Source organism: Xyrauchen texanus, chromosome 35 (assembly GCF_025860055.1).
Source record: "Xyrauchen texanus isolate HMW12.3.18 chromosome 35, RBS_HiC_50CHRs, whole genome shotgun sequence".
Classification (NCBI taxonomy): Eukaryota; Metazoa; Chordata; class Actinopteri; order Cypriniformes; family Catostomidae; genus Xyrauchen; species Xyrauchen texanus.
In genome coordinates this window covers 15,186,506-15,202,597 of record NC_068310.1, presented here as the reverse complement: position 1 = coordinate 15,202,597, position 16,092 = coordinate 15,186,506, and the positions used below count along the sequence as shown (strand labels likewise).

Genomic DNA, 16,092 nt, shown 5'->3' with positions numbered 1-16,092 from the left:
AATCCCTGCTGAAAAGGTTAACCTAGTGTAGAAGCATGGTTTGGACACAAGCACACCTGCACACCAAAACACAACATAAACTGGCCTTTTCAACAGGGATTCTTTACTACTTTCCATCACCAACCTTCATCACCCTCATCTTCCTCTGTATCAGTGTTTCTATTTGCTTGCGTATGTTCTACTTTGTGCTCAAGCTCACCACCCTGCTTCTGTGCTCCTTCATCATCCTCATCTTCCTCCCTCATCTCTGTCTCCTCTCCACTCCCCTCACTCTCTGCGTTGAAGCCTTCATCCATTGCCAGCTTCAGTGGGTGGGACTTCCTCTTGGAGGCAGGCTGCTCTAATTCTGCTTCATGTAGCCGCCTTTTTCTGGCCAATGGACAACTCAGAGCACTATGGAACAAGGACGAACAAAATAATGATGAAAAATTACTAAACAAAAGGATGGATTATGGCAGTACATCACAGGTTCCAATACACTCACCTAAAGGATTATTAGGAACACCATACTAATAGTGTGTTTGACCCCCTTTCGCCTTCAGAACTGCCTTAATTCTATGTGGCATTGATTCAACAAGGTGCTGAAAGCATTCTTTAGAAATGTTGGCCCATATTGATAGGATAGCATCTTGCAGTTGATGGAGATTTGTGGGATGCACATCCAGGGCACGAAGCTCCCGTTCCACCACATCCCAAAGATGCTCTATTGGGTTGAGATCTGGTGACTGTGGGGGCCATTTTAGTACAGTGAACTCATTGTCATGTTCAAGAAACCAATTTGAAATGATTCGAGCTTTGTGACATGGTGCATTATCCTGCTGGAAGTAGCCATCAGAGGATGGGTACATGGTGGCCATAAAGGGATGGACATGGTCAGAAACAATGCTCAGGTAGGCCGTGGCATTTAAACAATGCCCAATTGGCACTAAGGGGCCTAAAGTGTGCCAAGAAAACATCCCCCACACCATTACACCACCACCACCAGCCTGCACAGTGGTAACAAGGCATGATGGATCCATGTTCTCATTCTGTTTACGCCAAATTCTGACTCTACCATCTGAATGTCTCAACAGAAATCGAGACTCATCAGACCAGGCAACCTTTTTCCAGTCTTCAACCATCCAATTTTGGTGAGCTCTTGCAAATTGTAGCCTATTTTTCCTATTTGTAGTGGAGATGAGTGGTACCCGGTGGGGTCTTCTGTTGTTGTAGCCCATCCGCCTCAAGGTTGTGCGTGTTGTGGCTTCACAAATGCTTTGCTGCATACCTCGGTTGTAACGAGTGGTTATTTCAGTCAAAGTTGCTCTTCTATCAGCTTGAATCAGTCGGCCCATTCTCCTCTGACCATTTTCGCATTTTCGCCCACAGGACTGCTGCATACTGGATGTTTTTCCATTTTCACACAATTCTTTGTAAACCCTAGAAATGGTTGCGGGTGAAAATCCCAGTAACTGAGCAGATTGTGAAATACTCAGACCGGCCCATCTGGCACCAACAACCATGCCATGCTCAAAATTGCTTGAATCACCTTTCTTTCCCATTCTGACACTCAGTTTGGAGTTCAGGAGATTGTCTTGACCAGGACCACACCCCTAAATGCATTGAAGCAACTGCCATGTGATTGGTTGATTAGATAATTGCATTAATGAGCAATTGAACAGGTGTTCCTAATAATCCTTTAGGTGAGTGTATATTATGTGTAGAAATAAGGAATAACATGTAAATTGCATATACAGTGGGGTCTAAAAGTCTGAGACCACATTGAAATTTGTAGGATTGCAGAGATTAAATATTCAAGTTTCTGCACTATTTCAAGGTCACCAATTAAATACACAGATCAGCCACAAAATTAAAACCACCTGCCTAATATTGTGAAGGTCCCCCTTGTGACGCAAAACATCTCGAACCCACATCTAAGAATAGCATTCTGAGATGCTATTCTTCTCACCACAATTGTACAGAGCGGTTATTTGAGTTACCGTAGACTTTGTCAGTTCGAACCAGTTTGGCCATTCTCTCCTGACCTCTCTCATCAACAAGGTGTTTCCGACTGCAGAACTGCCACTCACTGGATGTTTTTTGTTTTTGGCACCATTCAAAGTAAATTCTAGAAACTGTGTGAAGAAATCCCAGAAGATCAGCAGTTAAACATATACTCAAACCAGCCCATCTGGCACCAACAATCAAAACAAAAAACATCCAGTGAGCAGCAGTTCTGTGGAAGGAAATGCCTTGTTGATGAGAGAGGTCAACAGAGAATGGCCAGACTGGTTTGAACTGTCTGAGTCTATGGTAACTCGGATAACTGCTCTGTACAATTGTGGAGAATGCTATTCTGAGATGCTGTTTGGTGCTGTTTTGGCGGCACAAGGGGGACCTACACAATATTAGGCAGGTGATTTTAATGTTGTTGCTGATCGGTGCATAAGAAAAAAAGTGAACATATGAACTCGTACATATTGTCAGATTACTTTGCTTCCATCAAGGCACACATGATACGCTTTAGAAGATTCACAACTCATACTGGGGGTAACATTGATCATTAGGATTTCCACAAACTTGTGGAGTCCATGTCTGCTTGATTGCATGCTGTCATTGGATACTAGATACTAAGACATTTTTGAATTCTTGTAAATTTATTAAAGGGATAGTTCAGAAATGAAAATTATCTCATTATTTACACACCCTCATGCCATCCCAGATGTGTATGACTTTCTATCTTCAGCAGAACAAAAAATAAGATTTTTAGAAGAATGTTTCAGCTCTGTAGGTCCATAAAATGTAAGTGAATGGTGATCAGACCAAAATAACAAAGTAATCTCTATGACTCAAGTGGTTAAATCAATATATTCAGAAGTGAAATAACAGGTGTGGCTGAGAACCAGATACAAATGTAAGCCCTTTTTTACCCCAAATCTCCACTTTCACTTGCACTTTTACATCTGAAAGTCACATGTGGTGCCCATCTGAAAGTGAAAGTTAAAGTGGAGATTTAGAGTAAAGAAGGAATTAAATATTGTTCTCACCCACACCTATCATATCACTGAGTTTTATGGATAATTTTATTGTTTCCTGTATGTGATTTTTGGACATTCAAAGGTCTGATCACCATTCACTTACACTGTATGGACCTACAGAGCTGAGAAATTCTTCTACAAATATTTTTTATTAACCTGAATGTTCTTCAGAAGAAATTTAGTCATACACATCTGGCATGGCATGAGGGTGCATAAATGGTAAGAGAATTTTCATTTTGGGGTGAACTATCCCTTTAATTTAAACTTTTCACTCTTCACTCAAATTGTTATGCTGGTAATGTATTTTGCAATGACAATATTTTCATTAAATCCAAAATAGTATTTTCACTAGTGGTTTTATACCTTTGGACCCCATTGTATATGGCAGGAAATATGCCATTGCTCTATGGTTAGTGAAAAAGTTATGAAAACTCAGATGAGGAATGGAGCAATGTTGGATTTTGTCCTGTGGGGGACACTGTGCTGGCTTAAAAAAATATATTTAAATCACAGCCAGATGACTGGAACACTTATTTATACTTCAATAAAAATAAATAGAGAGAGTTAGATGTTGGGAGAAAGAGAGAATCGGTGGAGGGTGGAATTCAATAAAGCCCTCACCTAAAAAGCCTCGCTATCGGGCGGGTGGCAGAGATAGATCTATAAACATGAGGCACGGCTCAAATGGCTTTCTGAATGTATACACGTGTAAATAAGCATAACTGTAATATTCTTCCAATAATCAAAAAGAGAGACATTCAGAGAAAGAGATAACGATTAAGAAGAACTACACTACAGGCTGAAAAGTGTTTAGGATCAGAAAAAGGCTATGTGGCCACAGATGGAGGTGAATCAGAGGCTAAGGAGCACCGGATGGGCATGTCATCTGTCGTACCTTCTGTGCCGGGCATATTTGCCACTGATATGGCCTGAGCCATTGCATCCTGGTGTAGGGCAGCTGAATAGGGTTAGAGATAAAGGGGCTGAAATTAGTAATGTTTTTTTTAGTTCTTGGTTATTGTGTGCTAAATAGTTAATCATGTGAAAACATGGCCACCCAGGGAAAACACAAACGATCATAGAAGTTTGAATTTGCGGAAATAATTGTTTTGTCAATACGATGGAACTGTGATCGATGATGTTCATTAATCCTCACCCCGCTGCTGCCATTCTTCTATTTAATTAAATCCCTTCCTCTCTCCTGGTGGTCCCTACTATTTTCATCCATTCGTTTTATCAGTATTCTAATTTTTAATCAGAAAATGTAGTTGAGATTTTATCTTCACATTTGCAGGTGTTCCAATCTGATCTGGGCTCAGTGTTGCAGGTGATATGTTTGTCATGAGTGTAATTTAGTGACATACTGTACAGTATAGGAAAATAGCATTACAGATGAATGATCCGGCCATGCATAAGCATCGGCACTCTCACCTTAACACTAGACTATATTTTAATCCATTGTGCAGAGTTCAATTTAGAATTTCACCAAGCTTAAATAACATATAGTCTTCTTTCCTTTATTTGATTTCCATAGCTTTCAATAATTTTGTTGATGGTAAGTATTGTTGATGATGGGTTTATGCTTCAAATATGTCAAATGTGTTTTGTTTGTAAGGTGGCGTGCCATGTGACACAGTAAATAATGTGAAAACATGAACAAACATGGATTTGAAAATGTAAAGGAAAAAATTTGCTGGCATATGTTTCTGTACTGAACTAAATTGTCTTACCTCAGCTCCTGTCCAACAATCTCAGAGGGAACTGAAAAGAAAAAGACAATACAACACGAAAAAATAAGCCAAAAATTCAAAGCTGCAAATAATTACAAGTACCACAATCAATAAAACACAAATACATACAGACCCCATGAGGCCATATGCAGTAACATTCATGAAAGCATTAACAGAAGGAAATTCACACATGCAGTTCATACATATTGTATATGCAAACACATTACACACAAAAAAAAAACACACGAGTCAGCCAAAACATCAAGCCACGATGATGACAAATATTTGCAACTGTATGCAAGTTTCAGCACCCACACACAAAAAACATGATTAATTATCCCAGTTTAGTTTTGTGGTGAACTGAAAGCAAAACTGCCTACATCTATTAAAAAACAAACCCTCTCTAATCAATTTCTTTTAAAACAATAAAAAAGTGATGCAGAGGAGAAGTAAATGTAAATATTAAGGCATAAAAGGACTGTTTGGAGTTTAATGCAACTTCAGCTCTATCGACAACATATTTGACATGCTGTCAATTACCATAGAAATTAATTTAAACTTGTCTTTCAGTTTGTAAAAATAAGCAAAATGATGATTGCAGTAATGGATTTACAATGGAGGTCTATGGGACAATGCACTGCACAGAAATAAAGGTTTAAACACACATTTTCAAAAGTATAGCCACAAGGCAGTATACAGTATGTTTTAAAATGAGTGTAATGTAAAGATCCATGAATAGCCAATCTTTAAACTCCAGTCATGACTTTGTGAAGCCATGCAAGGATGCCAGAAAGAGATATAATGCAACAATCCACAAAGTACTGTTTACATGGAGCAAACTCCACTGACAGGAATCATGTCTGTAACGCATAACCAGAATTTCATCCACCTAGAATACGTTTTAAAAAAGTTAAAATATAAATTTAAATGTATTCATTAAAAAAAAGTGCTTTAATAAAGATACAAGAGGTTATTTCTGTTTTTAAACCATTAGAATATCTTGTCACTGGCCTTCATTCTAAGTGCAAAACAAATGGTTTGATCGAAATGTTTGCCTTGCAATGCTATATTTCAAAGCATTTCCTCAACGAAATTGCATTTGGTTGAATGTTCTTCAGTTTAAGACCCTAGTTTTCTCTTTCACAAAGCCTCATTTAAACTTACTGAATGCTTCATAGTGAACAGAATTTTCTAGGAAGCTGCTCTCTAGAGCCACTAAGAGCTGTATTATTTGAGAGAAACTAAAATATTATAAATGCCCAGTGCAAAAGTATAAGATATGCTCAGCTGACCAGTCAAAGAAATCAGTTTAAGAGGAGAGAGAAAGTGTGAGAGAGCGAAAATAGAGAATGCAAAAAAAAAAACAGAGCAAGAGTGAGAATGAGTTCACTGACCTCTTCCTCCTTTGGACCGTGTGCGAGTGCGCTTGTCATCAGTATCCAAACTCATCTGTCAGTGAGAAAGAGAGAGAAAGCGATGGAGAGAGTCAAGAACACAGCAGTAGCTATCGAAGAAACAGAGAAAGACAAGCTATCAAACACACTCACACTCAGGGTAATACATACACACCAAACATTCAGGTTAATGAAGTCAAGCATAATGTATAAAAGGAAAATTTTCCCGGAAAATAATACTCTGTGGGAGAAACTTTGAAAACTAGGCTCAGGTCATGAAAGCAGCTCATCTATCCTTACCACAGACAGACAGCCAGATATACAGCCAACCAGCCAGACAGACAGGCAGACAGACTGACAGACAGACAGACAGATAGATAGAAAGAGACAGGTAGACAGAAAGAGACAGGCAGACAGAAAGAGACAGACAGACAGACAGGCATAGATAGATAGATAGATAGATAGATAGATAGATAGATAGATAGATAGAAACAGACAGACAGACAAATGACAGACAGACAGACAGACAGACAGTCAGACAGACAGATAGATAGAAAGAGACAGAAAGATAGATAGATAGATAGATAGATAGATAGATAGATAGATAGATAGATAGATAGAAAGAGACAGACAGACAGCCAGACAGACAGCCAGATAGATAGATAGATAGATAGATAGATAGATAGATAGATAGATAGATAGATAGATAGATAGATAGATAGAAAGAGACAGACAGACAGCCAGACAGACAGCCAGATAGATAGATAGATAGATAGATAGATAGATAGATAGATAGATAGATAGATAGATAGATAGATAGATAGAAAGAGACAGACAGACAGCCAGACAGACAGCCAGATAGATAGATAGATAGATAGATAGATAGATAGATAGATAGATAGATAGATAGATAGATAGACAGATGGACAACAGACGGACAGACTAACAGACAGACATATAGATTTATGTACCCCTTCATCAACCTTTAATTTACTGCACCTGAACAATCAATCTGATTGACCAGTCCACTGAAAGAGACAACATAGTGTATTATCTGCCAGAGGTGCACATTTGCGGCCCCATGGCAGGCTCGAGTGGTAATTACAATCGCAATATTAACAGCAGCAATAGAATTAATACAAACATGGGCACTCCAAATCACAGTAATTTCACTTGCACAGTCTGTCCCTGATCGCTGCACTTTCTGGCACAAAAGGAGCAGGTGTCAATTCCTCTCAATCTCTCTCTCTCTTAAACACACACAGAAGCAGGGATGTCTGCTCACTGCAAAGCCATTGGATGTTTCCTAGCAGCACAATGGCGCCATTAGCTTTGATTACTTTACTGCGATTTAAATGGAACGGAATCCTTGAAAATCCACGAAAACTCTATCCTTTTGACCCACCACGAACGCTGCTCACCCTGCTCCCAGCTGCTGCCTTTAATACAGTGCTAGAGCTGGCAAGGGCACACTGCACTTTCAGAGGAGTTTCTCTTTCACATGCTCCCTTTCTCTTCCTTTTTTTTTATCTCTGCGCACTTTCTCTGGCAGTGGCACTTCCTCCCGATCGCTGACTTTTCAGCATGTGGGGATAATGAGTGTGTTGTGTTTGATTTGAGGGAGTTTGTGTATGGGGCAATGAAAAGTTTGTTGTGAGTGTGAGGAGGGGTGGATCCGGGAAGACAGGTGCAGAAAAATGTCTCTCTTCTTATCCCAGAAACACTCTCGGGTGTTTTGATCAGTGAATGGGTGTTCGCACAACAAGCCTGCTTTGTTTTATGTGTGCCGATAGGTTTGCACACTCAGAGTTTGACTTGGGGTCTAGGAGGTAATCTCTCGCACATAGATGATCAATTAGACTGGGGCTAGCTGATACAAACACTGAGTGTATTGTTTGTGTGCATGTGTGCATGCAATTCACCCATCTGCGAGTCATCTATGCCCGCTCTATATCTCTGAAATGAGCTTTGCGACCACTTTGACCCCCTACACAAAAGCTGGGGCAGATGCATGTCAGATCATTCTTTTCTTTGAAACAGCAGCAGTGTTCCTTCCTCTACTCTTTCTTTACTTTCTCCTCAGCATCAACACATGAATCAAACAGGCCATAAGGGAGCCCGCAAGGCTTTCATGTTTGTGTAACCATAGATACGCACAGCTCTTTTGAATAGGTAAGCACATCAGAGTTTGCATTCCTTTTTATTTCGAATTCCAGCTCATTAAACCTGCATGTTCACAAAGTCAATCAGAGTGAAGTCGCTCGTGACAAGCAAGACAGCACCAACCTTTTTTCATAATATCTTTTAAAGGCCTTTTAATATTTTCAAACCTGTCCTTACTTTTTAATTATGCCCGTGGTGGAGAAATGCAAGAATGAGTGATCAAAAGGAATGTGAAAAAAGAGGCAGGCAGGCAGGCAAACAGAGAGACAGACAGACAGACAGACAGATAGATAGATAGATAGATAGATAGATAGATAGATAGATAGATAGATAGATAGATAGATAGATAGATTTTATAAATTGAAAACATTAATTATATATTTAACAGTTTTTGTGAAAACAATTAACACAGTATCTGTTTTTATCTTTTTTTCATTCTGAAACTTCACTAATCTTTTTCCCCACTTCATTTGGCTACAATTTGTGCACATAATTCTTCAGGAGGTACATACTCGACTGCACATCCTAGCACAGAAACTTCAGCAAATTAAACTTCAGCATTCAATATGTTTTATGTCTGTATGCATAGTGTCTAATAATACATTGGCATTGTACACTGAAGTTTATATTGCCAATTAAGGTTGATATGAATAGAATCTGCCGATTTGATCCTATTATTAAAAAAAATACACTATAAAATGACTGAAGATTTTGCCCAATTTTTATAACAGCAATTCCACTGATTTTATGGCATGTATATATATATATACTTATTTCAACAATTTATACCATATAAAAATGTCTCATTATGGCTAATTAACTCTATCAACAAATGTTAACATGCACATATTTAAATAATTAAAATAAATGATCACTTATTTATTGTAATTTTTTTTTAAACAAAGTATAAAGTTAATATATTTAGGATTATATTTTTTATATTTGTTGTCATGCATCATGTATCATGATTAATCACAGAAAACTGTTTGATTAATGGATTGATTCACAGCCCTAGACAGACAGACAGACAGACAGACAGACAGACAGACAGACAGACAAACAGACAAGGAGTTCCGTGCATCCCTGCAGGGTGAGTGCTACATTATTAATTGTGTCCTTCTCTTCTCCAAACAAGTGGATGGAGAAACAAGCAAGAGGAGTCACTCCTTCGTGCTCTTCTGACAGCTCTATGTAAATTGCTGGCTGGGGGCAATGACTTGACAAAGAAGGTCACCCCTCCTCTGCCTGTGCACATAAATGAGTCTTTTATTCATTTTTGCATTTACAAGAACAGGACGCAACTGGGCATATCGTGGCAACTGTCACTGGAGTGACAGGTCTACTGACATCTCCAAAATTATCTCGCGGAGATCATCGGGCAATTAAAGGAGGTTGACAAGTTCACCAAGGAGATCTGAGCTTTCCATCAGTTAACGCGGTTACTCTCGAGGCTTGACTGACAACTAAAGGAGGTTTATAGTTGAGCATGTGTGTGTGTAAACTTACGCATTTGAACCAGATACTCCCATTACTCTTCTCTCTCTTGTGTGTTTTCTTTTAAGTGCGTGCAGGTAGCAAGAGAATATGTTTAGCCCTGATTCATTTGCACACAATAGGATGACGCTGATCAGTTAGAGTTTGGAATTATCTAATTGGATGCTCTTAAAAGCACTGCCTGCAACTGCAACCCTTTAAACATTTCAAATTAGATCGACAAATCAATGGCTTCAGATGAATTCTTTCCATCAGAGTGAGAGAAAAAAATACATTTACGGCCCCAGGGGAGAGAGTCTTCGCTCTCTCTCTCTCTCAATCTCTTTTTTCACGCCATCCCAGCATCCCTATTAGAAATCTCTTCCAATGAATATCCCAATGCAGAATTGAAACAGATAGCTGGATGAAAATGTTCCAAATGAAAAGCATGAAAAAGAAAGAGTGAAAGGAAAAGAAAACGAGATGCATCCACTTAAAGAAAAAGGACACACCTAAGCAGAAAAATTAAAGGGGGAGGATAGAGATGGGATGAGAGAGAGACAGAGAGAGAAAGAGACTTCCTTTTATGTTGATGAAAGATAGAAAACAAAAGCAGCTCAAGGACATACCCACTTTTAAACCTCTTGTTTCCCTAAATAATGCAAGACAGCTGTGAAAATGAAATTAGGTTGTGCAGAACAGCCCAATTCTTCATAATTATAGGATGCGGGACACTTTAGAATTTCGCTTCATTCAGAGGGGGTCATACTGCTCTGCAAAAAGCCTGGAACAAACTGTGCATGGCAGGGTAATACAATGCTGACTTCTCTTCATACCTTGCTGACAGAGATAACTGATGAATGTCATAAATGTATAGCCCTCTCCTGCCCCTAATTGTGCAACCTTTGAAAGAAGCCTATGTTAATGCATGGTGACTGGCTGGGCAGGCAGAGTTGACTAACTTTGATTGGTCGACTCTGCAGTCTGAGTGAGGGCCGGCAGCGGCTGATCTTGTCTCCTCGCGTCCAGCGCTGGTTCAGGAGTTTCCCCCGGTACTCATTTTCTGTTTGAGAGAGAGACAGAGAGAGAGAGAATATATATTAAAAACAAAACATGGAAATGAAGAAAAAAGACAGTCAAATCAGCATCTGCGCAGGCAGTCGAAAGTTTTGCGCATGAGCGCTCATTGTGGATGCTGTAACAGACTGATTCCGCGGTGAAAGCGTCAGATCATCCCATCTACTCTCCACCTGCATCTGAAACCAGCAGCCTCAGCATAAGGCAAGGCATGTTTATTTACAGCATTTATCACATTTCATACATAATGGCAATTCAAAGTGCTTTACATAATATGTATCAAGAAAATACAATATAAAATACTTTATAAAACCAATAAAGAACAAGAAATACGAATAAAAAGTAATTTGATACATTTTTTAAAATGTAAAAATTATCGAAATAAATTAAAAATAAAAAGAATACAGCATATAAAATTATACAGTACAACAAGTAAGTGCAGCACAGTGTTCATAATAAACACAAACCTCCCTCACGCACACTGAAAACAATATTGCAACTGTAAGTAACATTTAGCCTATTTCTAGATGTAAATGGTTAATTGACTTAAAATACTTTTGTGAAGTTCACGTCCTGCGGCATGACATGCTAGACTCCATTTAAAACTTTTTAAACAGCAATTATTCTCATTCTTTTGTTATTATTTTACATCCAGCTTTTATTAACAGCCACGTCCAGACTAATACATTTTCGATTGAAAAACATTGATTTTTCGATGCTTATGCCTCTCATTCACACTGAAACATTTCCTCCGCCAAGAGTATAAACTTTAGAAAAAGCTTTTCATAACCACATATTTTCGAAAACTATGACATTTAAAAAGAACATTTTTCAAAATGAACATGTTATGATGTCATTGGTTCATATATTCCTGGGATATGATTGGCAGGCCGAGATGAACAAGCTCCTCCCGTACTTACATTTGGTTATTCATTTGTGAGGCAGTATGACATTTGGAAACACTAAGAAAAATAGAGAATATCTTGGTGATGTGTTACAGCAGCTTAAACTTCCTCTTCTATATTCATATACATGTAAAATCTTGATTAAAAAAGTTGGCATATTAGGTAAATAATCCATTACATATGCATTAAGTAATATATATTGACAGCATACATAGAATGCATTATATGTGTGTGCTTTTTGTGGATTGAGAGGTGATGTCATATGCATAGAGTGACAATTTGACAGGTCATGATGGGGGCTAGGACTTTTACACATGTGACCTCTGTACTTCTAATTAAAGAAAGGTGAGACCTCAAATAAAAACTCACGCACTCACACACGTGCATGCATATGCATGCTAAAGCACCCCAGCTGGAAGCTCTGTCAGTCTGCTATTAGAATCAATCACATTTGTGCATTTTTATTGAGCTTTTAGCAAGTAGGAGTGTAAGAGAGGGAGAGGTTCAGAAGACAGAAACGTGCTGGGGGAGGGACTTTGGTCAGTAAATAATGAATCAACCATAAATCAGATCTCTTTTTCCCCTCCTTTCTTTTTTTCATCAGGGTAATAGTCCCATTTCTTCATACACCCACCCCCCACTCCCGACCCACCTCTGGCACACATGATAGGCATACGTGTTAAAAATTATAAAAGAGTGTTGCGATACAATCGGATGCAAAAAAATTCCCCCAGATTTCCCTTCGCTTGTGCCATCAAATGCAGGGCTAAAATAATCTGTAAAAAAACAAACAAAAAAACAGTACATTCATCAATGGCTACGGATTGGCCCGTGTTCATGAAATCTCATGATCTCTATCTGACTTATATCTGTGACTTCAGTTCATAACTTGTTTGTCTAGCTATCCTGCTGGCTACAAACTCCTGCTTTGCCTTTGAGATGATCTGTGAACTTTGTGTAGAGTATCACAAAGATCTGCAAACTCTCTGTCCTGTGTAAAATGTCATCCTGTATGTATAATCTTACTCTAATGTCTTCATTTATTTGTAGTTGTAATCAAGTGAGGGTGTACAGTATTTGATACATGTAATAGCTTTTAGTGCTGTGTAAAAATGATTTTGGAATAGGAAAGGCACAGTCTCCGATAACAATGATATTTATAGAGCAAACTAAAGTGGTTAATGTGGAGGTATTGCTCATATCAAAACATTTTTCAAAGCCATTGTTCCAACTCGAATACTACAGGAAGTAGATATCATGGAGTTCTGCTCTATATTCAAAAGTCTGCATACAGCTCTAAAATAACTAGCTTTCAGTTTTAATCATAGATGTTTGATGGTTTAAAAAGGTAAGACGCATCTACAATTCTCACTTTACTTCTTTTCCTCCTTTCTTAATTTCCTCTCTTTACCTTTGACTCAATCTGGAATTTTTCCCTTTAAAGGAATATTCTGGCTTTAATAAAGTTAAGTTTAATCAACTGCATTTGTAGCATAATGTGATTACCACAAAAAATTATGTAAATTATGTTAAAAAAGCAAAAATCAAGGTTCCAGGCACTTACAATGGAAGTGAAAGGGGCCAATTTTTGGCACATTTAAAGGCAGACATCTAAAGCTTTTAAGTTGTATAAAATCCCTTACATTAATCCTACTTTTAAATTTGTTGTATTATTTGCACTGTAAAGTTGTTTATATTGTAGTTTCTTTGTTTTTTGTTTTTTTAGGGTTTAAGTGTTTACAGCATTACGTCGCCAAGGCAATGAAGCTATAAAATTGGCTATAACTTTACAAAGTAAAAGTAAGTTATCAATTGCATCAACCTAAAATCATGTTAATTCACATATGGTTTATGTCTTGTGGCTATAGTTTTGAAACAGTGAGTATTTTAAATGTTTATGGATTGGCCCCATTCACTCCCATTGTAATTGCCTCACTGCAACCCGGATTTTTGCATTTTAAAAGAAAAGTAGAGACACGTTAAATTCAATTTTTGTGGTAATCTTATTTTTAACCCAGAAAATTCCTTTAAAAGAAACTTCCAATTGTCCCAGTTTACTTTTTGTCTACAGTTTACTTCTCAGAGAAAGACAGAGCAAAAGAGTGCAAGACAAAGAAAGAAAGAGTTTGCTGTCAGTAAAAGACCCAGTAAACATGCCTAGCTTGTATCTCTCTAGTTTAACATCTGCCCTTCTCTCTTAGCAAGCACAAAATAAACAAAGCAGGCAGATCTGATTTGTCTCCTAAAACTCTGTGCAACAGCAATAACCCAGAAAAGACAGGCAGGATGCCAGTCATCAGAGTTAGAAAGCTGTAGGGCATTGTCAGGGAAAGCATTTCCAGTGCCCCTTACACACACACACACACACACACACACACACACACATCGACACGGAACAAAGTGCTTATTTATCACCTTTCAACCCTCTTTTCAAAAGTGACTACAACAGCACTACTGTGCATCTTTTCCCCCAACTCTCTCTCTCTCTTATTCTACAGATTTCAAGCCAAATAAACAAAACTGTGAGGCGCACAGTGCTCTTTAAAATCTCACCATAAACCCAGCTGTATTGCCGACTCCACACTTTTCAGGCCCTCTGAAATGGCACGGCCCCAATAATACACCCCTGTAGCTCTCCATAACCTTGATGGATCAGGTGCCACTCATTTTAAAGCAAAGGGGAACATTAATAAAGCTAAACAGTTTATCGTTTTATAGACGGGTTAGAGAGATGCTCTATTAGCTTATTGGCTGCCCATGTGTGTTCACCTTCATGTATTACACTATAAGAGAAACAAGAGATTAATGAATGATCTGGTAACAATGATAGCAGTTCTGCAAATGCAATATAAACACATGCAGAGAACGAGAGACAGAGATGAGTATAAACAAATCAAGAAAATCATGTCAAGTGACGGAAATACATTCTTTGAGACAGACATAAATCCCTAGTTTAGATTAAACAGGGATGGATGCCTTCACAGTAATCCATGGGTGACACATCTGTACTCTCAGCTCCAGTTAAGCAGGATTAAACACTAACTTTGTGTGAATAGAGAACGAGTAGAACAAGAGCAAAAGGTGAAAGAATTATGCTAAATTGTGCAACCCACTCAAGCCTAATTACAATAGCATCAGAATGTATCTAACATTTGTGGTACATTGTATTCTTTTTTTTCTTTTCAGGAGATAAATGGTAGTGTGCATGAAAGTCAGGAGTTTTTTTTTATTTATTTATTTATTTATTTTTTAAGTCAGGAGGAGTAATAAAATTAGACTCTCCTTCATGTTAAAACGAGTCAAAGTGCCTTTGAGAGCTACGGGTACCTTTTTTCTTTATGACGCAACACGGAAAACACCATGACAACCACGGGGAGCAGACAGAGGCTCACTTAGAGTGACTCGGCGTTAAAGGAGCAATGGCAGAATTCGCTTTTGTCTGGGCCTCTTCAAAAAGAGAGACGGGCTTTCGAGGTTACGAATAAGTTAAGTTATTTTCCTCTCAGGAGCGCTTCCGGTCGCGCTGAGGCGGCTCGGGTGTGGGAACACCTGTTCAAAAGCGCCCCAGTTACGCGAAAAACTGCGCAAACATGCCATGCCAGATGCATACTAAATCACCGATCAATTCAACTGTACACAATGCAGTGTTTCAATGCATAAAGGATCCTCTAAATGGCACTTTTCTTCACTAATGATAGAGTCGACCCTGACCCTCGGCCCTGGTGGCGTGGCTTTCTGCTGTGTTCTGAATGAGAAGAGCGCAGTTTAGCCCAGCTGCTCCATTCCACATGTTCATTACTCGCTCCACTCCGGCAATACCGCGGCACCTGCTGCAACGCTTTTTTTTTTCGTCTTCACTTTAATATCACTAGTTTCCTGCCACATGGACTGTGCGATAAACAAGTATCTATTTTTGAGCGACCAAATGAGCGCTGAAGTCGGTTTATTGCAAACAACCCTGCTTGAATATGATATTAGGAATTAATCCTGGAATAAGATTAAACGGTGATCTGTGAAGACCCAGATTTTATGATTTGAGGGTTTAGTGCGTCTGTGTGCTAGATTCGCTTGTCTCATTCGTGTACAAATTGTTCAGCATTATAGACCTATATTCAGTAGGCCTAACATCGCTTACAAAACAAACAAACAAACAAACAAACAAACAAACAAACAAACAAACAAACAAACAACAACAACAACAAAAGTTACATTTGCAAGGACCCCTCCCAAACGCTCAGCTATCAGCATTCCTTTTATTAAACTCAGAAAGTTCATGCCGACTCACAATTCTGCGCAATATCCGTAAAAAGATAGACAGGATCTTGTGAAAGTT

At 38.6% G+C, this 16,092-nt stretch overlaps 1 protein-coding gene across 4 annotated transcripts in view; it reads right to left on the bottom strand.

Annotated features, from left to right (window-relative positions):
• The window catches only part of myt1b (myelin transcription factor 1b), a 170,883-nt gene that overhangs the window by 36,802 nt on the left and 117,989 nt on the right, over positions 1–16,092 (bottom strand). For 3 of the 4 annotated variants that reach the window (XM_052105813.1, XM_052105812.1, XM_052105816.1), the window contains 5 exons: positions 10,740–10,840; positions 6,142–6,196; positions 4,748–4,778; positions 3,913–3,975; positions 200–393 (listed from right to left, as the gene is read on the bottom strand). In XM_052105813.1, coding sequence (XP_051961773.1) covers positions 200–393; positions 3,913–3,975; positions 4,748–4,778; positions 6,142–6,196 — 343 coding nt within the window. In that variant the 5' untranslated portion in view covers positions 10,740–10,840. The remainder of the gene's footprint in view (positions 1–199; positions 394–3,912; positions 3,976–4,747; positions 4,779–6,141; positions 6,197–10,739; positions 10,841–16,092) is intronic. The other variant, XM_052105815.1, reaches the window with a different exon arrangement.